The sequence below is a fragment of the Centrocercus urophasianus genome, unplaced genomic scaffold, assembly GCF_019232065.1.
Source record: "Centrocercus urophasianus isolate 14NV4802_14NV808 unplaced genomic scaffold, USGS_Curo_1.0 seq_14, whole genome shotgun sequence".
NCBI lineage: Eukaryota > Metazoa > Chordata > Aves > Galliformes > Phasianidae > Centrocercus > Centrocercus urophasianus.
Genome location: NW_024884586.1, coordinates 48,020,798 through 48,046,566, shown reverse-complemented (window position 1 = coordinate 48,046,566; position 25,769 = coordinate 48,020,798). Strand labels below are relative to the sequence as shown.

The window sequence follows — 25,769 nt, the reverse complement described above, 5'->3', positions numbered from 1 at the left end:
TGTTTTAAAGTCATATTCAAATGCAGATTTAATGTGGAAACATGTTTCCTGATCTAAAGGTGAAGAGTTTAACTGTACGGGATAAATATTTAAAAGCAGCATATCTCTTTCCAGTAAAAATACTCTGGGCAGAGACTTCCTTTTGGTAGCAAAATGAGGCTGTTATTTTACGTGCCTTTGACCTGATTCCAAATGAATCTTTAAAATAGCAAAGTTGGCAGCTCTGGCTGTGGGAGACATCCAGGTGCAAAGGAGCCGAGCTGGTAGAGGCAAAGAGGTGAAAGTGGTGGGTGGGGATGGACACTAACCTGGGGCTGTCTTCTTCAACCACTGCCAACATCACGTGCCAGGGTTGCAGTGTATGGCTTGCAAATGGCCTATATAATTAATTGCCAGTTAGAATCATCTAATTATTGACTATATGATTATTAATTGAAGGTGTGGATGGGTTTGAAGTTGTGCCCAACTACTGTCATAACTCAGCAGTGCAGTTGCAGATGATTTTCTCAGCCCAGAGTTGGTACGGTTGCCTGTGAACAACTGGAAGATGGTTGGGTTTTGTCTCCTCTGTTGATCATCTGGAGTCGAAAGGATGGTTTCAGAGCAGACTGCTTGGGGCCAAGGAGTCCCGAGAAACTCATCCATGAGCACTGTGACGCTTCAAACCCTGAAGCTGAGGGCAGGAGTAGGGATTCCCATGCATATCCCAACAGCAGAGATCTCATTCTTCATTGTTAAGTCGTTGTTACAGCTCAGAATAACAGTTATTAGTCACTGTGTGATTATGAGGGGTTTTGTATTCACTGCTTGCCACTTATTATTTATTTAAACACCTCTCCCAAGCATCCTTCAAGGCATCATTAGGTAGGTGTTTCTGAGGGATGCAGGGCTGTGATTACTTGTTAGAGCTTGGGCACAATGGAATGTGCTGTGTGAGGCTCAGCAGTTTTTCTGCACCTTATTTGGATGTGTTTGCATATTGTCATATCCCAGCACCTTAAATGTTCTTCTGCTTTATTCCTTCTTACTACTGCTGAAGCTTTAGCTCAGTTTATATTTTCTCTTGGTTAATAAATCTTCATGTTTGCACAAGTCTTATTTTTAGGTTTTGGGTATTTGAAATGTTTCAATGAATATTTTTTCTGAGCCCCTCAGCACAGCTGTGCCTGGGGTTCAGGTGGCAGGTAGGCGTTGGGTCACACTCGGGTGACCCTCACCCCAGAGTGGATATCTATCACAGAACCCTCATCTTCTCTCACCCACCCCAACATTCTTCTCCAAAGAACTGTGTTTGAACAGGAGAAATTGCTGCTAGGTGTTTCCCTTGTAAGGGCATCTTGCAAGCCTGCTTCTACAGCTCCCCGTGCATCAGCTGGGCTCATCAAGTGACCCTTCAAACCAGTGCTCAAGTGGGGGGATGCCCACTTGAGCATTGGTTTGAAGGGTCAGTTGATGTGGAAGAGAGAGTCCAGGTAGAGGCAAAGCTGCTCCATACAAATATAACCAATAAAGCTCCATCATGCCTTCCTTTTGAGAAGCAATTTATTGGGAAGTGAAATCTTTACCTGCAGTGGATATATAGGTGAAACTGCAGCTGCCTCTCCTCTTGGAGATGCTCAGGATGTGGCATATCATGCTGTTTGGATTACAAGATAGCTGAAGGCTCCCTTCCTTGAATACTGGATGCAACATAAGCTTTAATTAAATCAGCTAGATTTCTTGCTTGCTCATGTAGGGACCACTTCTACCCGTAGGCTGCTTGTTCAGCCTTCGCCCAATGGGGCTTTTACCTTTGGTTGGGGTACCAGAATCTACCAGCATGGAGAAAACAATTAGTTTGTAAGTGTTATTATTCAGGCAGGAACAATTTAAGAGTCTTTGTGCGGCTTTTTTTTTTTTTTTCCCAATTGCTTTTTAGTTGCTGGAATTAAGTGTGTAATTTTAATGGGGATCCTCTTAGTTAAATCACAGACTGGGTGGGATGAGTTGGCTGCAGGCCACAGTATGCCTCTCCTGTGACCTTGTGCAGCATCCCCAGTGCTCCCACCGCCGTGCCAGCACCCCTCCAGCAAAAGGCTTGTCATCGATGGGGGTGGCTTTCAGAGACATCCACAGCTGTAGGATCAATGTTGGCTTTAGAAATGAGCCTCGCAGCCCTGCCGGAATGCTTTATTTAGTTCGTTCTCTGATAAAAGCTCTGACCTACATCTAGCAGCAGGAAGCAACGAGGCTTTGATAGTACTCAGGCATCCCAGTGGAGGGCACACTGCTAACTGAGGCCTCCAAGTCAAAAGTGGATGTGCCCTTTAAAATAAAACCACATAAACTAAGAAGATCTGTCAGTAAATGGCATGATCTCCAGGCGGCAGTATGTAGTACATATGCACTTTTGATGGAGAGGGTGTATCTCTTTTTCAAGTGTAGTTATTAGGAAAAAGTGCTTTTTAAAATTATTAGCAAACATACCAAAAGCCAAAAAACCTGTCAACCCAAGTCCCTTAGAGCTTCAGATCTCTGTGTATGTATGTAGATGTAACCACTGGGCTCTTGGTGTATTGATGTCCTTTCCAAGCTGCCGCTGCCTTAGAAGCAATTTAGGAGATGTCTGGAAGGGGCCAGGCAGAGTTTTACAGTTGCTTCCTCCCAGCAGCCTGCTGCCACCCAGGAGTCATGGAGAGGTCAGCAATCACAGGATGATAATTAGAGAATTGACCTGGCAAATCAATAGGTGCAGGACACGGGGCGATGCGCTGGGACTGCCACTGGGACTACCGCCTGGGGGGTTGTGTCTGTGTGATCACCGTGCTGTGTACTCACATGGTTTGTTTTTTCCCCTTGTCAGGATGAACTTGACCTCACTGACAAGCACAGAGAAGCTATGTTTGCCCTGCCGGCGGAGAAGAAGTGGCAGATCTACTGCAGCAAGAAAAAAGTAAGAGACATGTCTGCGTGCTACCACAGCTGAGCGTTCACTTTCCCTGTACCTGGGAGGGGAGGCATGTGAAGGAGAAGCAACAACTTTGCATGCTCTTTGTGCAAAGTAGTATTTGGGGCATCACAGAAACCTGTCTGTTCCCTGAGGTGGTCCTGGGAAAGTTAGGTGGCCAGCAGGGACCTGAGAGCCACATCTTCAAAATGCAGAACCCTTTCTGCTGTGCCCTCTTGTATATGAGCTGGGTCTCTGCAAGGCACTTGGTTTCCTTGCAATTTCTCCAAGTCCCAAAGCTGGGGACAGACTGACCACTGCAAGCCTTGTGGTCACTCAAGGTCTGGGCTTCCTGCACTCCAATAGCATTTTTCCCCTGTAGAACAAAGATTTTTGCTCCTGTATTTTTGCAAAGCAGTCCATGCCCTGAGGGTTGCAGAACCCCCAGCTGAGTGGGGGGAATCACTTCTTTCCCTGTATTGCCCAAAGTAGAGATCCTGCAGGAATTACTGCACTGGGGAGAAATGGGGCAAAAAGTCCTTCCAGTATTTAAAAGGGGCTCATTAGGAGGGAGACCAACTTTTGACATAGGCTGATAGTGACAGGACAAGTGGAAATGGTTTTAAAGTAAAAGAGGAGAGGTTTAGATTAGATGTTAGGGGGAAATTTTTTATTTAAAGGGAGGTGAGGCTCTGGCACTGCTATGGGTGCTCATCCGTGGCCAGGTTGGATGGGGCCCTGGGTCTGATCTGGTGCCTGATTTAGAGGTTGCTCATTCCTCCACTGCCAATTTTGGCTCCCATTAGAAGGAAGCTGAAGAGTTGCAGATGTTTGGAGCTAGGTGATCTTTAAGATCCTTTCCAACTCAGGCCATTCTATGATTCTTTGAAAAAATATTAAATTTCAGAAACTGATTGAAGCATGGTAAGGACAGGTTGATTCCAGGAGCTTAGCTTTGCATCATGATCTCTCAGTGGGGGGCAAATGCCCATCATTCCCAAATTTGCTATCACATCCCATAACGTTTCCACTTTGCTGCAGAAGTTGGCTCTGAAATGCTCATGGTGGCCTGGCTGTGCTCACATGGCACTTGTCACTGCTAATGCATGTTTTCTTCAGCTCTAGCAATGGCACCAGATTTTCTAGCCTCATTTCAGGCCAAGAGACAGCTTACCTTGCTCATGTAGGATTAAGTTTTAAGCCTCTCATAAATACCCCTAAAATCCATGTATTATTGTTATACAGAGGCCTGGCATACCCGAGATTTAAATTGGAGGGGAGAAGATGTTAACAAATTACAGGCACTGTTCCTAATCAACAAGGAAATGAGCAGAGGATGCTCACTTGTCACTGCCTCTAGGATAAAGCTAGCCATGGTCCAGTGTGTCTGGATAATCAGAGACAGTAGGAACTTAAATCAAGCAGCTCCATGTAATTATTATTGTGTGTGAAGATTACATGGTATCTAATCTCCTGTGTAGGGTTTAGATGGGACTGATGTTCCCCCGTTTCAGCACTCACACAGGCACTGTGATGTGTTTTGAAAATGGTGCTGAAGAAAGTCACTGCTCCTTGGTGGGTGTGAAGGAAAGAGCTGCAGAGGTGCCCTGCGCCACCCTCCAGAGCGCTGCCCTGCTCGAGAAACCATCTGGAAAACCTGCAGGGCTTATGCAGGAGGTGTGCTGGTGGCTGGTTTGCAAGAAAGACAAGTGCTTTTGTCCTGCTTTTTAATTAAAAATGAACAAAACCATATCAGCAGAGCCTTCAGCAGGTGGGAAGCGTGGAGAGCCAGGAATCAGGTGTGCTGGTAAACATTTCCCTGTGCATGGCATGCTCTAGGCAGTCCTGCTCCCCTGTGGTGAACACGGCTTGAGGACAACAGAAACATTTGTGGCTGTCACAGCACCTTACAGAGCTCATACTTGTGTACCTCTTTGGTTTTTATCTGGCTTTATCTTCAGGGTAGCTTGTAATATCTGGCACTGAGGGTTGGACTTCTCCAACTGAGAGTAATTACTGGGATTAGGCAGCAGTGCCTGTGCTGGACATGAGGCTGGGGTCCTACCTGGCTGCCTCGGCCACAGCCCCAGTGGCTGTGATTTGGGAAATTCGGGACAGCCTGAAATATTTTGGCTTGTCAATGGTTAATAGCAAGTCATTGCTTGAAATGCATGAGAACTTGTAACACCGATGGGTCCTGGGGGGAGTTGGCAAAGGCTGACATCAGTCATAGGCAGCTGAGTGACTTGCCAAGGGTCCAAAACTTTCCTGAGAGCAGTTTTTAAGAGACCTTAAAGGTTCCAACCCCTCTGCCATATGCAGGGTTGCCAATCGCTAAGTCAGACACTAGATCAGATTATAGATCAGGCTGCCCAGAACCCCATCCAACCTGGCCCTGAGCACCTCCAGGGATGGGGCACCACAGCTTTCTAGGCAGCAGTGCCAGGGCCTCAATGCCCTCTGATGCTCTGAGTGCAGAGAGAGAAAAAGCAGCTTGTGATTGAGGCTGGCCAGACTGCAGGCAGCCACTCAGGCAGGAGCTGAAGTCTGCATTAAATCCGCACTCAAATCAGGAGGGAGGATTTAAAGAGTACTGGACCCCCTTTGAAGTTGTCAGCTCTTTCTTCAGCCGAGATAAAGCAAGGAGACGTGAAAGTGGAGGTGCATTAACAGCAGGATAAGGTCTGATTTTAGAAGTGGTATTTCTGGATGATGACTCGTTTCATACCTCATCTCAAAGCATTTTATTCCCTGCTGGTCCTGCTCTCCAGGAGAGGATATTGCTCGGAAGCACAGAGAGGAAGCCGGAGGGTTTCCAGGTTTAACGTTTCTTTAGCTGTGGGTTTGAGACAGTGAAAACAAAGAGGGACTCGGGATGGCCTTTCTCAAGCAGAGAGGACAGGCTCCAAAGGGAGCTAATAACACTTTGCTCTTACTCTGCAGCACCTCTTCCTTGCAGGAGGGTTGACTCCTGCCAGCCCCAGCCGTCATGCTGCTGGAGCAAGTCACTGGGTCATCTTTAAGATCCTCAGAATGAATGTAGATTGCGGGTATTCAGGCAGAAGTGCACCACAAATAGGTGCATGGAAGGGATTGGTAGCTAAATGCAGTCCAAAAATATATGGGTTCTGGCTCTGGCCCCTCCCTTTCATTTAAACCTATCTCTCTACAGCATCTGTAGAACCCGAGCAGAGGTTGTGCAGGGATGACGAATGACCTGTGAAGATGACAAACGACGCTGCATGCTTTAAACCTGTGCTGAAAAGCTGTTAGCGTGGTGATGCTGGGCACATAGCTCTTCAGTAGGAAGCTGTCCTCGGGCAAGCAAGAGTTACCTTTACATCTAACATTTCCTCAGCTGTCAGATGTAACATCACGGTCCCTTTGCGTTAGGAAAAGGCAACAATGGTGTGTTTGCAGGGAGAACGGGGAAAAAACATGATAAATAGGGAAGTGAGTGATGACTCTCCAATGATACTGTTTTTCCCAACCAGATGGCCTCTTTCCTGTCTGACTGTGCCTTCCAACCTCCAGAGAGCTCTGCTTTCCAGCTTTCTGCTCCACGTGCATCTTTGTCCTGGAGCTTGACCACGGGGCTTGTGTTGATATAAATTTCCTCCATTTAAAATCCCTTTTTTTTTTTTTTTTTTCTCTCTGCAGTAGCTTAGAGCAAAATCTGGCAGAGAGGAAGAGGAAAAAATAGCCCGGCACTTTGCCTGCTAAGCCAGCTGGGTTGAATGAGGAGTGCTGCAGCCGGGCGATACCTGCAGTTGTGGCTGCAGCAGGTTGAACACCATCTCGGGTGTAATTCTCCTGGCTGACACTCCTCCCTTTCCCTCTCCCCCAGCCAGAGAACACGGCTGTGTATACAAGGCTGGGGGTATTTCTCAATAGGAAATGTTTATGGTTTTTATCTTTCAAGGTAATTCCCTTTTTAGTTCCAATCACAACACACTTTTGTTAAAGCGAGGATTTTCTCTGTCTCCAGCCAAAAAATGCATCTGTTAGCAATCTTTTTGGATTTTAAACTGAAGCTTTTTAAACAATGAACCATCTGACTATGAAAGGCATCTGGTCATGGTATATTTGCTTATTGTTAGCATAATTTTTAAACCCTGGGAAAAGCATACAAGGGCCTGTGTGCATTTGTAGAAAGGAGAGTGTAGGAAGTATTAAAGAAGAACTGCATAGCCTGTGGTTTAATGGGATGGTTCAGATCTGAGATAGCAACTTTGGGAGATTCATATTGAATAACAGCCCTTCTCAGCAGCTGTGAGGCTGGCAGGGTCACTCTGTGAGCATTTGGCAGAGCACAGGGAAATTACATTATTTGCATTATTCATTTTTTTGGTGTATGGATGCCACTGCTTGTGCACACCTGGCAAGGGTTCATCCACGTTGGCAGAGCTGTGCTGGCTTGAAACTGCAAACCTGGCAGCTTAAACCTACTTGTGCTACTGCCTGCTTCTTTTTCTACCCAGCAAACAGCACCCAGGTTGATCGTCCTGGGCTGTTCCTCTCTTGGCATTGGAGATGCCAGAACTGGGTGGGCTGCTGGCAGTACCGAGCTTTACTTTGCTCTCCTTTGGAGCTTGCATAAAAACAAATGCGTTTGCTTCCATTTTTGCAACTGGAACAAAGTTTTTAGAAGGAAGATTCTGCCCTGGTGAGTCTGGCAGCTGTATTCCCACGCAAATCTCCAGGTCAAACAGAGGCTACCTGCTTGTCCTGGACACCTGATGATCTGGCTCCTGTCTCTTTTAGGCTTCTTACTAACCTTCCTTGTGGGTGTCCTGGAGGGAAGTCCTCTTTGGGCAAGCCAGCTCAGCAGCCTGTCCCAAGAGGGGGGTGTCTACCAGAGTTTCTAGTGGTCAGATCTCTGGGGTTGGCATGGAGCTGGCAGTCAGTCCTCACTTTGGTGCTTCTTAGGAGTCAGCAAGCAAAGGAAACACATTCGGAGGTTTTCCCCGAGGCCTTGGGCTTGCCTGGTGTGTTCTTGCCTAACAAGCTGGTAGTCATGGTTTGTAACGCAGAAAAGTGTTGGGCAGGCTGCAGAACTGAGCTTTGGAGATTTTTGCTTCTCTTAAGGCCATCAGGCTCCTTGGTGGCTGTTCTTGGCAATGCCATGCACTGAGCTGGTCTGATGAGCATTCAGACCCATACATGGGGAAAGGAGGAAGGAAAACCACACTGTGTGGCAACCACTCTGGGTCCCCAGCTGCTTCCCTCCTTCCGCACTGACTTCCTACCTGCTCACACCACTTTCCTCTCCCTGGCCAAGCTTCCTAATGAGAGAAGTGGAAGGCTTTGGTGACTAGAGGAAGAAAATGAGAAATGCTTCTGTCCCTGGTTCCCATGGGGTGGGATGTGGTGGACCATCGTGAAGAGCTGAATTTGTTAAATCCCACATGCCTCCAAAAACCTGCCTGGGTGAATTCACTCCATCAAAACCTTGGTGCCTGGAAAGCTTCCTCCTTCATCCTGCCTCTGAGCAAAGCCATGTGAGTCACTTCCCTCCAGGCTCTTCACTTTGTCAGGAGGCTCCTTTATTGCCACCAAATGCACTGAAGGACACTTATTGGTGTGCTGTAGACCATTAGCCACAATAATTACCACTGCTCAGCATCCTGCAGTGAGCCAAAGGAAGCCCCTGCCCTGATCTTTGGCTGCTTTATTGTGCTTTCCCCTTTTGCATGGGAGGCTGCCTTTCGACAAGCCTGCCCGGCTGCTCATGTGAATTAATGAGGTTCTGCCATACTTAATTGAGAGCACTCTTTAAATTGGGGGTTTCAGGGAGGAAATGCAAGAGCCCGAGGGAGCCGAAGCAAAAGGAAATATTTATAATGCAGCAAGTTAATTATAAATGAGCAATTTAGCCAATTTTGTTGTTCAGCCTCCTTCCCATCCCCTGGAGACCTTGGTGTTTTGTGCTCCACCGCTCCCTTTCAGTCCTAAGGCAGCAGCAGGTCCGTGTTCACGCTGGGGCAGCAGTCATCTCATGGTTCCATGCTGTGCTGTGGTGGGATCCCACCCCCTTCCCAAGGCTTGGTGTTGCTGCTGGAAGGGGCTGGTGGTAGTGCTGATGGAACCTTTGGTGATTCCCCCAGGAGGGAGCAGGAACTGATCCCATTGTGGGCAGCATTCAAGGCACATGTGTGCACTCTGGCTGCACCATTCCCTGGGACAAAGTGAGCGTGCCAACCTCTAAAGGGAGGAAGAAAGCTGGCACAATGGAAATCTTTATCCATAGACTTTGCAGGGCTGGTGCTGAGCCTTCCTGCAGCAGGATTGCTCAGAGGGATGGGCTGACAGATGTGCACAGGCTTGCAGCATCTCTGTCCCCCTTGTCTGTTTTTAACTGCCTTGGGCGCACATACATGTTCTCTCCATGTCTGCTGCACACATATGTGCACCAGCAGGTGCTGGGGACTCACTCTCTGCATCCTGCTGCAGCTGTGTCAAAGCTGGCAGGGTTTTGTGGTCCCAGCTTGGTGTTTGTGTTCCCATGCAGTGTCTCAAAGCAGGTTTGGATCAGTGAGCTGGGTTATGTTGGCACCCATTATCAGATTCAGGTGAAGTGAGAAACCAAAAGGAGCCTTGGTTTGCTCCTTGCTCCTGCACTACGCAGCTAGGCTGAGTGCATGGGGACGTGGGGTCCTACAGCAGCCCAGGGGGACACTGCATAGGGATGGCAGAGGCAAATTGCCCTTTGGCTGCAGGCAGAGCACAAGGGATGCTGTGTGGGTTTCCTCAGCTGTGTGGGAGATCTCACAGTATGACTTTCTGTCTTTCTGTTAGATCCATCTCTCAGCACCTAAGTGCTTTCTCCATAATCCTGAGCAGCTGCAGGATTATGTGACTTCACTGTGACTTCACCATAGCCTGGCATGCTAATTATGGGACTGCTGCAGGCACTGCTCTGCCAAATCCCACGGTGGGAAGCCCTGATCACAGGCAGCTGAGGTAGCTGAAAATTGATGCACTGAGGGCATCCCTCCTGCCTGGAGATAGCTGGGAGATGGGAATGGTCCCTGCCCCACAGCCATCACTTCAAACAGCTAGTTGGGATGATAGTTTCAAATGTGGCCAAAAATGCAGCAAGATTGGCAGCCAGATGGGTTGCTTAGGGACAGTTGTTTCAGTTGGTCTGTTTGACAAAGGACAGCAAGAGGTCTCAGGTCTCACCTCTGCCCCTCCATCCTCTTCTTTTCTACTCAGGGCAACTTTTCCAGAGAGAAGCCCATGCCTCCCATTCTCCCTGCTTGTGGAAAGACCAGAGCATATCTATCTCTCCCTTTCAGAGTCAGTGTTTCTCTCTCAACCAGCAGATGAGCATTTCTCGTGTTGGCAGCAGTGTTTGGACAAGATGGGGATGATTTTCTCCTCTGCTGAGTTTGGACACCACGCTGGTCCCCTCAATGGCTGGGGATGTGATGGCAGGTGACACGACCTGTGGGATTTTATAGGGATTTTGGGGCACTTGTAGCTGGCAAAAACGTTTTGGCAAAGCACAGGCCTTAATGGTTCTCTCACCAACACAGAGGCAGGCACTGGGATCTCCTGCAGTTTTATTAGGCTTGGCAGTGGGTAGGACAGATTTTTAGTTGTTTTTCTAACATCTTTGGAAAAAAAATATTCTGCTGATTCCCATTTGGATTAAAAAAAAAAAAAAAGTTGAGAGAAGGTGAATCAATTCATTCAAAACTTGGGTTCTTGGCAAGAGAAGGAAGGGCAAGCAGCCCAAACTAATAAAGCAGAGGGCACGGAGGCGTAAATACAGTCTTCTTGTTCAGAAAAAAAGTCTTTTCATTTGCTTTAGACTTGACCAGATCTGTGGATAAGCAGTTTCTCTCACCTTTGGCATGCTGGGGGAAATGCCTGAGGGGCTGCCACCTGCTCACTCCTGAACTTCTCCTGTCCCCATCCCATAGCCACGCACCACAAAGGCTCACTAATTCTCTATTTTGTCCTCTTGGCAAGCTGTACCTTGAGAAATTGGATGCACAAACATTTCCCATTGATGCCTCTTGAACCAAAGTAAATATTTTGGTCTCTGTTGACTTGCAGAAATCAACTGGACTATCAGTAGTTGTCTGCACGCACAGATGTAGGAGCACAAGAGTGCCTTGTCCAGTTCCTTCCCTAGCAAGGAATTGCAGTGTGGGTTAACCCTCATAAATACCTCAGGCTGCATCTTAAGTTTAGGGGTGGATTGTTTCTTCTGGTCCAACCTGAAGGAGATATATTTTTTTGTATCCTTTTTCTTCTTTTGGTAGATTGCCCTGCATGTGGCAGGGGGTTGGAGATTCATGATCCTTGAGGTCCCTTCCAACCCTGGCCATTCTGTGATTCTGTGATTCTGTGATGTAGGGAAAATAGAGCAGGGAAAAGAGTTGGTCTTGAGCTGTTCCTTCAGAACATCCGTACATGCAGTGTTATTTATCTGAGCATGGCTCAGTAGTCTGTTGGTGATGTCCTACAGGAACATGGCAGACCTTGAAAACTTCTGCTGGGTTTCACCAGGTGCAGAGCGTTGTATGGATGACCAAATAGGGCTCTGCATCAATGTCTACTGTCATAGGTCATGGGCTCAGGGGACATCCTTTGACAGGGGACATTGCCATGTGCTTGTTGTCTCCTACTAACTAATGAATCCCCAGGGAGCTGTCTGTTTTGTGCCAAGAGATTCTCTTATTAATGTGTCACAGCCTTCCTCCAGGTGTGGAATCTTGTTCATGTCATATTTATGTAGCCTTCATAGCTTGTAAAAACTCATTTTTTTTCCCTCAAAGCACATTCACTGAGGCTGTACAGCCAAAACTTCAAGGGCACAGTAGAGTTAGTACAAGAGAAATCTGAGTGTAAGATTCCAGACTGATGCAGCATCACTGGGGCAGAGCATAGTCACAGATAGATGGCAGAAAGTACATTGTATATAAAAAAGTGTGTATTTAATAGATCAGGTAATGTTCTGGAACCATCAGCAGTGAGTTCAGAAAACAGAAAATTGAGCCTATATTGATATCAAGTAATGTGAAAGCATGAGGGAACGTCATAGATGGTTGGCTCTAAAGGGCAGGAGACATTAACGCCATTTTTTTCTGATCAACTCTCTTTGTCTTGCTTTTCCCCACTCTCTGCAGGACCAGGAAGAAAATAAAGGGGCCACTAGCTGGCCTGAGTTTTACATCGATCAGCTGAACTCAATGGCTGCTGTAAGTATTTCTGCTGTGCTACAGCACTGATGGCAATGATTTAAGCCAGGAGAAATGCAGGGAGAGGTTTCGTTGTTCATTGGACGCTGCTCTGGAGTAAAAAGTTCTCCAAGGCACAGGGGTCTTTCATCTAGCTCCAAGCCAGAAGGCTGCAAGACTGAGGGCAAACAGGGATTTTCAGGCTGGTTTTAGGGAAGCTATCTGATCGTTCAGTGGCAGAGAGGCACCAAGCTGCCTCTGCAAGGAAAGTGAGATCTCTGCTACTGTTCTGTTCCCTGCTGAACTGGTGGTGGTTGTGCTGGATAAAAATGAAATAGCACTGTGGGAAATACAGTTCCTGTAAGGCAGGGCTGCACTGGGAGACCTGGGAGTTGTCCCATTGACCCCAAATGTGAATACAAGATCCTGTCTCATTTGGGCTGCAGGGCATCCCTGCAGCCCCCCCACCTACACAGGTGCACACAAAGGATGCACAATTAGCAAAGAAGGCTAAAAGACCCCACCTCTCTCACCCACAATTTAGCACCTTTCCCTTGTGGAGTCCCTGCTAGCATTGCCTTAGCCACCTGCATCCTCCCCATAAGTGTCTCTGCTTTCAGAGTTGGTTTCAGGTCCCAGCTCCATCTCCTGCACTGTGGTTTGGCACATTGGGGTGGCTCGTGGCCCTTTTGCTTGTGCCTGCCCCTCATCTCAACTTTACATCTTTCCTTTTGCAGAGGAAATCGCTGATTGCTTTGGAAAAAGAAGATGAGGAGGAGAGAAATAAAACAATAGAAAGTTTGAAGACTGCACTGAGGACAAAACCAATGAGGCAATTCTCTTCATTTCCTTGCTTTATTGCTCTGGTTATAGCTTTTGATTTGTGTTCCCTGGCGGAAGAGTTTTAGAATAGAAATAGAAATGGGAGTAGTGCAGGATGGGGAGGAGACTTGGGACACAAAGGTTCTGAAATTGCATTTGCCATTTTGAATCACCTCTTGTCATTTTGTTCCTTTTCTTCAGTCTTTTTAGTTGCAGAGAACCGTCAGCACAAAATCTTTCAGATGCCTCAGGTTGAATTCTGATGGGGAATAATTGTTTCATTATAATTGCACTGCCCATTGTGGTTGTAGAAGACACAGCTCTTGTTTGCAAATGCATTACACTCCATTTCCATTTCTCTTCTGCGATGATTCTGGTGTAGTAATTGGCAAGGAGTTCCCAGGGTTGGCAGTTAGCAGCTGGTTTCCATGAAGCCCAGCACTCATGGGTGCTGGCTCCTGCCATTCCCAGGTGGTGGTCTGCAGTGAAACTTCCAGGAGTGCTTGAAAGTGTTTTGTGAGTCCATCACACTGAAATCATGGGTCTATGGTTTGACCAGATGATCTTTCCCAAGAAAGAAAGACCAGTGGTCCTTCCCAACCTTGATGATTCTGTGAAATTCAGAGGGATGCAGCAGGCTGTGTAGAAAACTTCATCTGCGGGACGTATTTTGGCTTTTGGAGAAGTGAACAACAAATTTCCTATTGACTTTCCTGGAATAAGATTGGCCTTTCAAGCAGAGAAATCAGTTTTCACTCAGACCACAATAACACTTTTGTTGCTGCATATGAACACTAGTGGTTGTAAATTAAACTCATCCCAGTGCTGGGATGTTTTTTGGCTCACTTGATGTGCAAGCTCACCCCTTCTGCCAAAACAGAATGTACCCGGCCACAGTGGCATCAGGCAAAGAGGTGTTTTTGGAAACACATGTGCAGTTTGGGTGGGTTATGTCTGCATGTTTTGTCTGCCTCAGGCACGGCATGCATTTGCAGTCTGCTTGCTATTTAGCAGCATTAGAAGTCATCACCAAAATGTAAAATCTCTGCTTAAAAATGTGTGAGATGTGCACAGCTGAGGAGGATGTGGATGGAGAGGCAGCAGGAGGCAGAAGGTCCGGCAGGCATTGAGGGAGTGGGCTTGGCTGTCATTGGGGTTTCTGTGGGTTGGCTGCAGCTGGTGAGAAGACAGTTTCACTGCTGGGAAGCTTTTTCCCATCCTCTCCAAAACTGGTCCTAAAGGAGGCTGATCTAAATCTCAGGTTGGGGATAGGGGAGGCTTTGCAGCAGCATGGCTGTACCATAGCAAGTTCTTCACCTCTGATGGGAAGGATGGAATTTTGCAGCCCTGTTGCTGTGCTCTGGACTGTAGGAGTCCTGCAGGCTTTCTGCTATCCAAAGACCATTGCAGGAAAATTTACAGAAAGGCATTCTGGATGTACAAGAACAGACAAGTCGACCCTATTGGTGAGTTGAGCAGTCGTTTAGCATTTGATTTTAAAACATCCCTCTTCCTGACAGGTTTGTAACCCGATTCATCGACCTGGATGGCTTGTCATGTATTCTGAACTTTCTCAAAAGCATGGACTATGAGACAGCAGAGTCTCGAATACATACCTCGCTCATTGGATGTATAAAAGCACTAATGAACAACTCCCTGGGCCGGGCTCACGTCCTGGCCCATTCGGAGAGCATTAATGTAATCGCTCAGAGTCTGAGCACGGAGAATATAAAGACAAAGGTGGCAGTGCTGGAAATCATGGGCGCCGTGTGCCTGGTTCCCGGCGGCCACAAAAAGGTACTGGAGGCTATGCTGCACTACCAGAAATACGCCAGTGAACGGACTCGTTTTCAGGTGGGTGCCTCTCAACTCACTTTTACACTCCCAAAATTTGGATCTGGGTCTGGGAAAACCATCACCCGGTGCTGGGGGAAGTGGGAGCCTCCCCAGAGAGCCCAAAGCAGCATTCTTGTTCTTTTCTTCTTCTGGGTATCTGAATGCCATGTATGCATGATTTTCTATGGCCATGTGAATTTGATAATCTATGAATTATAGCAGACTAATGCTGTATCTGTAAGAGCCACAGCTGAGCAAAGAATGGGAAAAGTTATTTAAGGCAGTTCCCCCCCAAGAATGCTTGCTTTTATAGAGTTGTCAGGAATGAAAGTAAAGCTGCAGTACGTCTGCATGGGCAGATGTTTGCAGACACAGGTTCTGTGTGGGCTGTGCTACACCATGCAGCTGCTGTTGGTTCAGAAAGTGTCACCAGTGAACTGCTGTGGGGGCTTTGGGACCACCAGGAGTAGATCATGCAGCCCCGGGGCTGTTAACTTACACTGTATATTTGACAGACGCTGATCAATGACCTGGACAAGAGCACAGGAAGGTATCGGGATGAAGTAAGCCTCAAGACAGCAATCATGTCCTTCATCAACGCAGTCCTGAGCCAGGGGGCAGGCGTGGTGAGCTCTGGGGCTCTTGCACAGGGTGGTCTTTTGGTGGGCTTGGGTTTTCAAGAAGCTTTTTGAGGAAATGCACCTTGCTGTGTTAACCCTACAGTTGTCCCTCACAGGAAAGCCTGGATTTCAGACTTCACCTGAGATACGAATTTCTCATGCTTGGAATCCAGCCAGTCATTGACAAACTAAGAGAGCACGAAAACTCAACCCTAGACCGGTAAGTGGGGACACACAGCCCACTGTTATTTTTCCCCTTTCTTTACATGCATGATTTCTGGTTTTTGGACTTGGCCTTTGGCTCCTCTTTAGGAAATGCTTTGGTATCACTAAATTCAGAGTAGAAAAAACCCCATCTCTGCTGCACTCCCGCATAGAATTGAGCTGGGAAGGATGTACCACCCTGGTGGGATGCTGCCAGTCCTCCTCCTCTTCCAAGAGGCTCCTTAGAAAGGCTGCAATTACTTTGCCCTCTGTCTTCCTGAATTGGTTTTTCAAGCTGGCGAGATTGAAGGCAAACCTGTGGAGCTGTGGGAGCTCTAGACTGAAGTTCTCATTGGTGTTTCAAGTCCCACTTGTCTCTGGACCACTGCCTGTTAGCGAGCTGTTCTGGAAGCTGTTCCAAACTGGCTGCCTTTTATTTACTGTCATGCACGTATCCACTTTTAATAGGCTTTTTCTCTCTCCTTTCTTTCCTCAGGCATTTAGATTTTTTTGAAATGCTTAGAAATGAAGATGAACTGGAATTTGCAAAAAGATTTGAGCTGGTGAGTGTGAACATTGCTGGTGCAGAGACTGGCACTTGATCTTACAGATCCTTTTAAAGGGGCCTGTGTAGACTGGAGCAAAGTTCTGACTTTTGGATCAACTTTGGTGGCTGTAAATCTGCCTCCTGTTGCCCTGCTCTGTTGTTTCATCTCTCTTCTCTCCTGGCTGCAGACCAGTGCTGTTCAACCTTCACTGGGCTCTTGTGATTTTTCTTCACACTGGGAGCGGATGGCTTGTAGGATTGGTTGCTCACTTTGATCCGTAGGCCAGACGCCACTTTGCTCTCTTCTGCAGGTTCACATAGACACCAAAAGTGCAACTCAGATGTTTGAGCTGACGAGAAAGAGGCTTACTCACACAGAGGCATACCCGCACTTTATGTCCATCCTGCACCACTGTCTCCAAATGCCTTGTGAGTATGGTGTGGGGAGCAAAAACGCACACTTCCAGGGGCTTCACAGCACAACTCCCCTGTCCAGGGGCGACAACCACATCCCTGCTGCTTCTCTCAGCCTCTCCCCTTCCTCCTGTCCAGATAAAAGAAGCGGCAACACTGTTCAGTACTGGCTGCTGCTGGACAGAATCATACAGCAAATCGTCATTCAGAGTGACAAAGGGCAGGACCCCGACGCCACTCCGCTGGAGAACTTCAATATCAAAAATGTTGTCCGAATGTAAGTGCTCGTCCACCATTCTTTGGGTTTGCTGCATGAGTTCAGCTGTTCAAGAGGGATAGCAGGCAGGGCGGCAAGGTTTGGGATTCAGCCCTGGCAGTGTTGGATCATTTAGACCTACTCAGCAAGATGTGCATATGAATTAAGCTCAACCACTGTGTCCTCAGTGAGCTGTTTCCCTTGACTGTCACTGTCACTATGCCTTACTTATCACTTACTGCTCTCACAGTGATGTTTCTGCTCCTTGGCTGGACAAGCCACAGTCCCTGGAGGGGAGCAGAACATGCCAGTGTGCAGACCGTGCATCCAGGAGCCGTGGGAAGGCACAGCTGAAGTGTCTGAAATACCAGCATGGGAGCTGCATCCTGCACAGCCCCAGCTCCTCTGCACAGTGCTTCTCAGTCACGTTTTTTACTGGCAGTGTTTGCTGACCACATGAGGGATGTCTCACAGCGCTGCTTGTCTCCTGCTTTTAGGTTAGTCAACGAAAATGAAGTTAAACAGTGGAAAGAGCAAGCAGAAAAAATGCGGAAAGGTGAGTGATGGAAAAATGAAAGGCAGGAACTCTAAGCGTGTTAACTCTAAGAGTGCACAGAAAGCTAGGCAGATAGCATTTACATATTGCACTGAATGGGCTCTGTGTGAATACTGGGTTTGTATTATGCTATGGGGCTTACCAAGGAAATAGTTTCTTGTTTCTTCATGGGGTCTGCAGCACAGAGGCAGCTTCGGTCAGGGTGTCGCACACACTCCCTTCCCTTGGCTGCGTATGAGGAAAGTGTGCACCATGGGTTTTATAACCCCACACGCTGCTGTTTGCTGTGCTGGAGAGTTCATCACACGGGCTGGTGTGGGGGGCTGTTTCAGAGCACACTGAGCTTCAGCAGAAGTTGGAGAAGAAGGAGCGGGAGTGTGACGCAAAGGCCCAGGAGAAGGAAGAAATGATGCAGACGCTGAACAAGATGAAGGAGAAGCTGGAGAAGGAGTCCAGTGAGCACAAACAGGTCAAGCAGCAGGTGGCAGATCTCACGGCGCAGCTCCACGAGATGAGCAGGGTGAGGCCCCAAACCTCCTCCCCGTTGCTACTTCATCCCAAATCCCCCAGAGTTGCTGTGCAGTGATTTCAGGAAGTCAAGCTACAAAGGGAGCTGAGAAAGGTGCTTGTTTGTAGGGCCACCAAGGTGACCATCCCTGGGGATGGAGCTATCTCACCTCTTTATCTGCATTTGACCTCAGTCAAGAGTGCTGAAGCCTCTATGTACTCCCTTTGCTGCTTAAATTTTGGCCAGAAACAAAGGTGTTTTTTGGATGGTGCCCTCCCTCTGTGTGACCAGTCCTTCCTCTCTTTCTCTCTCAGAGGGCGATCTGTGCTGCTGGCCCTGGAGGACCTCCTTTGCCACCAGGAGCTCCTGGTGGCCCTTTACCACCTCCAGCTCCAGGATCCCTCCTTCCCCCTCCACCACCACCCCCACTCCCAGGGGGATGTCCCCCACCGCCACCCCCCCCACCACCTCCTCCAGGTGGCCCCCCGCCACCTCCTGGTCCCCCACCCCTGGATGGAGTGATGCCCCCTCCAGGAGCACCACTGGGCTTTGCCTTCAAGAAGAAGAGCATCCCACAGCCAACGAATGCCCTGAAGTCCTTCAACTGGTCCAAGCTGCCTGAGGTAAGGCAGAGATTCTTCATTTGCACTTTCAGAGGGCCGTATTGCTCTGCAGAAAGACACTCCAATGTGCAGTGCTCCCTCTGTCTTTCAGAACAAGCTGGCAGGCACTGTGTGGACCGATATAGATGATGCAAAAGTGTTTAAAGTCCTGGATCTCGAAGACCTGGAAAGGACGTTCTCTGCCTACCAAAGACAGCAGGTAACATCTGGCTGGGGCTGTGCACAGGCATCCCCAGATGCCGTGATTATGAAGTTGCTTGGTGTCACATGTGGTCTCAGAACACTCTTCCTGCCATTATTTCATTCTAGTGCTTTGTTTGCCAGATTGACTCGATCAGGTTTATCCTCTCATTTGCCTGCTGGTGCCTTTGCCTTCAAATGGTAGCTTACAGCTGGATGCGACTGACTTTACCCCTGCCCATGTACCTGACTGCGTGTGCCATGGCACGGGCATGCCTGTGTCATAATGATGGATCACAAAACAAACAAAAATGACAGGGAATGTATGAAAATAGCCCCCAGATGTGGCCACGGTTGGGTAATGTTTTTGGATCGCTCTTAACAGCCACTGCTTCATGTCTCTGTATTGGGTGGAAAATTTATATCCCTCTCTGGCCAAGAAGGACTAAGCTTTACCCACATCTACCATGGGTGGATCTCTTCTCTTATTTTTGTAGTGAGCCCAGAGCAGTATGTGAGCTTTGAACAAAATGCAAGTCCCAAACCAAAGGAATGACACTGCAGACAAAAGACTCTGCTTTTTAATTTCCTTCTCAAGCAATATGGCCCCAGTTTGGAAGGCATCAAAGCACATGAAGAAAATAAGACACTTGTTTCACCCCCGACAGGAGCATTAGTGCTGACAAGCTTATGAGGCTTTTCAGGAATGCAAGAGAAAAAGTGAGGGAGAGGCTGAAAATGTTACACTCACCTGGCTGCAGGGTGGCAGGAGAGGCCAGGCTGTCCTGCTGTGGCCAGGCTCAGACACAGGGATGGGGCTGGGAAGGAGCAGACCCAAACATAATCTCCTTAGTGTAAGAGCTTAATCTCTTCTGGAGGCTAACGGAGGGCAATATCAGGGTGGATTACAGCAGAACAAATATCAAGAGTAACAAACCAGGAGTAGGTGCTGCCCTGGTGTGGGAATAGGTGATGCAGCGCTGGCTCTTGCTCCCCACATTTTTGGAGCTTGACCAGTGCCTCCTGAAGGTGGAAAAGATGAGAAGGAAATTCAAAGGAAGTGAGAATGGAAACCTACCATGTCAGTGGATGGTTTGCCCTTTGGCCAGAGTCAGAGAGGTTGAGGTTGTGGATGCCCCGTCCTTGGACATGTTTAAGGCCAGGGTCCTGGGGAACCTGATCTGAGTGTGTATGTTTGGTGGCCCTGCTAAGCAGGGGGGTTGGAACTACATGATCCTTGAGGTCCCTTCCAATCCGGGTGATTCTGTGATTCAGAGAGTCATCTGATGTGCTGCTAATTACTGCCCAGCAGAAATCTGAGCATTATTTGGCTTGACTGAGTTTCTGCTGAGTGAGGTGAGATGGCTGGTTAGTTTGGGCTCAGCAAGGAAGGGGAGATGCTGCAGGGAGGGCTGTAGCATGGGTTTGTATCCCAGATGGGATAAGCACTGAAAAGGAGCTGAACATGAGAGCCAAAGGTGGGGTAGGACTGACAGAAGATGTTCCCATATGTGAGAGCACCTGGAAAGGAGATGGGGAAAGAGGATGGGAAGTGTTACCTGTGAGGTGCTGCTGTGGCTGGAGTCCAGCTGGGCTGCTGCCAGTCCCAACCATGGGAGCATGACACACGAATTCATCATGGCCAAATAAAGCCTCTTGGTATCATTGTCTTGTGCAAGTGGAGCTCTCTGACAGTGTTCCTGGTACCAAACATATGTCCTCACCCACCTGTGAGTCCCTCCAGGGTGCTCATGGGGCAGGTGGGGTCCATGAAAGTCACCAGTTGTCCACAATGACAGGGTCTTGTTCACTGCAGCACTTCCTGAGCATGCAAAGCTCTGCTGTTGAGATGAAAAATGCAGCTCTCTGAGGCAGTTTCATTCTTCTCTTACTGGGTTTTGTACCCTGGAATGGTTACAGTAAGGAGGTAGACAAAAATTGTAAATACTTCTTTTTGCCACCACTACAAAGTTTTGGTGTCTGGAGGGTCTCTGCTGGTTGGCACTGGAACAGGCTGCCCAGAGAGGTTGTGGATGCCCTGTCCCTAGGGGTGTTCAAAGCCAGATTGGATGGCGCCCTGGGCAGCCTGGTCTAGAATTAAATGTGGCGGTTGGTGGCCCTGCCTGTGGCAGGGGGGTTGAAGATTCATGATCCTTGAGGTCCCTCCCAACCCTGGCCATTCTGTGATTCTGTGGTTCTGTGGTTTGCTCATTTCTTCATGCTGAGGAGTGTCATTGCCAGGTGCAGTTGATGCCCCAGCAACTTTGGAATTATCTGTAGGGCAGGGACATCCCTTAACCTTTGTTGTAGGTGAGGTGGCTCTGTTACAGATGAGACTTGGCTGCTTGTGTTGCTTTAGTGCCTGGAAATCCCCATCTGAGTAGCACACAGACTTAGTTACATTCTTAGTTTTAAGCATCTCCTTCAGTGCTTTTCCCACATCCCAGACATGGAGGTACATGTAGGCTTTGCAGTGAACTCTGCAGCTCTTGGGAAAGAGCCCTTCCCCACTGAGCACCCTGGGATCCACCCCTGGAAACATCCCCACCCTATGCTGGCAGAGCAGGGTCAGGTGTTCAGGGCTACCAGGAAAGTAGCTCCCTCCCATCTCTGTGGCAGCCACTGGCCTGCATCCTCCTGTCATGGGGCTCTGGGAACATCCCCTGCCCCTAGGACTGTGTATCAACACTTACCAATCTTGCTAGATACAGAAGGAAAACACACAGGGCCATTGCAAATCATTTTGTCAAGCATCTTTACCACCTCTGTTGATCTGTGGAGTCAAATTCTGCCTTGGCAGCAGCCTCGGGTCTGGCTCAATCATAGGGCTGCATTTTTCATCACATCTGTCTGAAATGCAGCAATAGCAGCTTGGGTATCTTTATTTAGGGCTGTCGGTCCCCCTTTCCTTGCAAAGCCGCTGCTGAAGGAAGCCCTGGCACCTCCGCTGAGTGGTTGGGATGCTCAGCAAAGGGTTGGTTCCTTCTTTTCTTGGCTGATGTTTCCTTGTCTCCCAGCACGTTTTGTTCTGCTTCTCAGCCGCAGCGTTATTTTTCCACGCTTCAGGAAAGCTTCACACGTTGTTGTTGTATGTCTTGAACCTTTGCTGAGAACCATTTGCTTACTGTTAGCCACGCAGAGAGAGGGCTCAGGCTCGGGCTCAACCCCCTGCCAGGCACCCATGGTGAAACCTGGGATGTTTTGTGTTGTTGACAGCAGAGCCATTTCCCATTCTCCCACCAAACCAAACCCACACACGGTTCCTGGGCTGATAAAGTGCTGGCAGCCAGTCAAGGAAAAACCTGCGTCACCTCCGAGCGGAGGGGTGGGAGGAAGAGCTCTTGTAAATGAACTGCATTTGGAGCCTCCCTGCCTCCAGCTGACCTCTGGCCACTGCATGCCTTCTTTTTTTTAAAAAAAAAAAAAAAACAAAACAAAAACAACAACACCCAACACGCAACAAACTACTCATGCACCTTTGCAGTCTCCCTCCCCATCGCAGTTCTGCTGGACCTTGAGCCAAGTCAAAATGAAAAACAACAAAACGCACTCAGAGAAAAAAGGATGCAGCCCAGCAAACAAGGAGGGAAAACTCCCTTGTGTGTGTGTGTGGTCTCATGGTAGAGGTTATTTGCTGCACATGCTTCCAGCCTGCTGAGTGGGGCTTTGGGGTCCTGGGAAGGGCGAAGTGCAGGCTGGGCACTGGGGGAGCATCCCTGCAGGAGGACAAGTTGAGGCGAAATGCGTTGCCATGGCGAATGGTAAAGTTTTGCTGTGGCTAGATTTGCTCCGGGATGAGAATCTCGTTATTTCCACTTGAAAGCCCTGTTTTTCCTGGCAGTCGTGGTGACACTTTATCCTCTCAGATTCACAAAAACCAGCAATTTTCTTCCCCGGCGCAGCAGGCTGAGCGCTGCTGCATGGGGCCGGCGCTGGTGACAGGGCTTGGCAGGGTCCCCTACGTGTCCCCAGCATCCTAGCACCGAAGCACCTTGGTGTGACCCATCCATGCAGCATCTTCCCTTCCTTCCCTCCTCCTCCTCCTCCTCTGCATCCCTTCATCCCCACTACTCTCCCACCCTCCCTTTTTTAGCAATGGCCGACCCCGAGCGCTTTCTCCCTTTCTTCCCACCCCACTGTGTGACGCCTTTCCCTTGACCCTGCTTTGATTCCTTTGGATTTTGCCGAGATCACTGAATTGCATGTGTTTTTACTGCCTTTTTCCATGCTTCTGCTATGGCTGTAGGACTTCTTTGTGAGCAGTAACTCCCGGCAGGTAAGTGAGCATCCGCAGTGTCGGAGCGGTGAGGGCAGGGTTGGGGACACGGGGACGTATGCAGCGGGTCACAGTTGTATCCTAGAGCCATGGAATCACTGGAGTTGGACCCTGTCTGGAGGCTCCCTTAAAGATTGAGATAAACAGGCTTGTACCTACAAGAGGAGCTCAGCAGAGTTCTGCACTGCTTATCCCAGCAGTTTCCCATTCCTTATAGGTGTTCTTTTAATTCATTCAAGAAAAAGAGTAAAAAGTGGAACCTTCTTCACTTGTTTTCTACCCATAGAATAGTGGTTCTATCTCTGAAACAGTGCTCATCTGCAGCACGTGGGATCTCGCAGCTCTGGGTTATGTTCCTCCCAGCAGGGCTGGATAGCCAGGTTTTAATTTCTTAACCTTACTAAAATATGTAACATGGTCAATTAAAACTGCTCAATCTGAGCTCCTCAGGCAACCCTGCAAGATCACTTACCTTTATCTGTCCATCCGTGTGCAGCCACAGCACTGTATATTGCTGTTCATTGGAAGGAAGCAGCTGCTGAGGAGATTTAGGTGCTCGTGTCGCAGGGATTTGTGCTTTCAAATCCCTTGTTTTGGAAGCGTTTCCCTGAAAGAGCCTCAAACACTGCAGGTTGCATTTGGAAATCTGGTAGCTTTTGTTGGTGGATTTGCTGTTGGGACTGATGCGTGAAGGGTGGCTGCAAATGGCTGGAGAACAGGACAACAGCAGACTGTGTGCAGCCACCCATAATGAAGTATTTCATGCGAGGACTGAACAAAGTATCACAAATATGTATGCTAAGAAAGCCCTGCTTTATGTATTCAGCAATGCTTGTGCGTTTGCAGATTCTTAAATTTTCTCTGTCTGAGAAAATATTTACATTTCTAACCAGTGGCTTCAAAGCCCGTTCTGGTTTATGAAGCGACTTACTGTATTTCAGTTGCAGGCTTTGGGTTTTACCCGTAACCCGTGGTGACACGGGTCCTGATTAATGGGGGCCCGCTGTGCATTGCAGTGGTATGTGCTGAGAGTACTAAATGCCTTCTCCATGGCTTTTCTCCATGCTTTTTTCTTTTTTCTCCCTATTATTTTTGCAGAAGGAAGATGCTATCGACGACACATTGAGTTCCCGGCACAAAGTCAAGGAGCTGTCAGTCATAGATGGCCGGAGAGCTCAGAACTGCAACATCCTTCTCTCCAGGTATGGCTGATTTGGGGGACAGGGGTGTTGTGCTCCAGCCTGGGGGTGCTGCTCATCCATGTAGGGGCAGCTGCACCCTGTGAGCCGTAGCCTTATACCTTCCATTGCAGGGTCACTGCTGCACCAAGCTGCTGTTCTGCTTTTGTGGCACCAAGGGCCAGCTGCCTCAAGCAGTGCTGTGGTATGCATTGCCCAAATCTGCAGGGCAGCAGAGCCAGTATGGGCAGCCCGCATGGCTTCCTTCCCTGGCACACTACAAACAAAACCTCCGGGTGGGGAACAGTGCCTGGTTTCTGCTCTGCATTGCTTCTAGGGATTTCCTTATTTCCTCAAATGCAGTAGTCAGAATAACAGGGATTATAGTGAAAGTGGAGCTTAGAGCAGCATGTGGATGAGTGTGCCTGCATCAGCAAGCTGCTAGAAAGCAAAGCAACAGGACCAGGGCACTGCCTGGGTTGCTCCCCTGCATTGCATACAATCATAACGGATGCAGGTGAATTCAGCACAAATGCTTGTGCACACAAACAAACAACCACCTTTGGCATGAAGGGGAGCTGCACTTGACTACAGGGGCATTGGAGATGCCTCTCTGGGTAAAGGTCTTCATATGCCATCACCAGCTAGTTTTTCTCTTCTAGTGATGGCTGGAAATGAGTTGTCATTAATTAATCCAACAGGAATGAGCACTGCCTGTCTGCCCTGTCCTTTGAGTCCCTCCCTAAAAGACCAGCAAGTGCGGCGTGGGGCTGTATGATTTTTCCCAGCATTGTGATTTCTAGGCACTGATATATTTAGCAACATAAATATATAACATGCCAAGGAGGAGTGAGCACTGACTTTCAGCAGATCTAGACCTGCTCTCCTCCAGCAGTTGGCACCCACCTGGGCTCTTTCCTACCCCAGAGGAGACACCAACCCAGCATGAGCTGATGCTGTGGGGTCCATCCTGTTCTGCCTGCACCCAGGGACCTCTGCAGGTTCAGCTCACCCCCTGCATCTTCAGAAAGCTCTGTACCAAGCCCTGTCCCCATCTCTGAGCAGAGCACAGATCTGCTGCTGCAGAGGACTGGGTGTTGTAGAAGCAAGCTGACTTTCACATGTGAAAGGACCTGTAGGCTTGGCCCCTTGTTTAACCCAGACATTTGTAAGCTAAACAGCTATTGTCTGGCTTGCAGCGTGGAAAGATTACGGCCAGTGAGATACTTTATCTCTCTCTGTAGATTTATTTTTTTGCCTGCTTCCCTTGCTTTGGGAGAAATTACTGCACAGTGAGATCACTGAATTTTCCTTCAGCTTGTAATGCAGCACAAGAATATTTTTAACATTTGCTTTTTTCCTCTTTTTTAAGAACACTCCAGCAACGCCGATGTGGGTGCATTGCTCCATCTTACTCAAGGAAACCCTGCCTTTGCTTTTGCTCCGGGTGTACATGTGTGTATTTTTAGCGTGCTGCCTTCTGCAAGATGCAAATCAGGGATTTGCTGCATCCCTTTCTGAGCGTGCTGGCAGTGAGTGGCTCGTTCGATTCCTCTCTCCAGCGAGGCAGTGTCGAGCATTTTTCTCAAATGAATGTGGCTTTTCAAGAGGGCGCGTCCCCTTCCGGGC

The 25,769-nt window shown here is 48.4% G+C and overlaps 1 protein-coding gene across 3 annotated transcripts in view; it reads left to right on the top strand.

Annotated features, from left to right (window-relative positions):
* Positions 1 to 25,769, top strand: part of DAAM1 (dishevelled associated activator of morphogenesis 1) — an 82,651-nt gene that overhangs the window by 42,114 nt on the left and 14,768 nt on the right. For all 3 annotated transcript variants that reach the window (XM_042813594.1, XM_042813596.1, XM_042813595.1), the window contains 14 exons: positions 2,843 to 2,932; positions 12,070 to 12,141; positions 12,858 to 12,952; positions 14,463 to 14,796; positions 15,294 to 15,404; positions 15,515 to 15,618; positions 16,099 to 16,165; positions 16,461 to 16,578; positions 16,702 to 16,840; positions 17,317 to 17,375; positions 17,708 to 17,895; positions 18,198 to 18,506; positions 18,598 to 18,705; positions 24,061 to 24,164. In XM_042813594.1, coding sequence (XP_042669528.1) covers positions 2,843 to 2,932; positions 12,070 to 12,141; positions 12,858 to 12,952; positions 14,463 to 14,796; positions 15,294 to 15,404; positions 15,515 to 15,618; positions 16,099 to 16,165; positions 16,461 to 16,578; positions 16,702 to 16,840; positions 17,317 to 17,375; positions 17,708 to 17,895; positions 18,198 to 18,506; positions 18,598 to 18,705; positions 24,061 to 24,164 — 1,898 coding nt within the window. The remainder of the gene's footprint in view (positions 1 to 2,842; positions 2,933 to 12,069; positions 12,142 to 12,857; positions 12,953 to 14,462; positions 14,797 to 15,293; positions 15,405 to 15,514; positions 15,619 to 16,098; positions 16,166 to 16,460; positions 16,579 to 16,701; positions 16,841 to 17,316; positions 17,376 to 17,707; positions 17,896 to 18,197; positions 18,507 to 18,597; positions 18,706 to 24,060; positions 24,165 to 25,769) is intronic.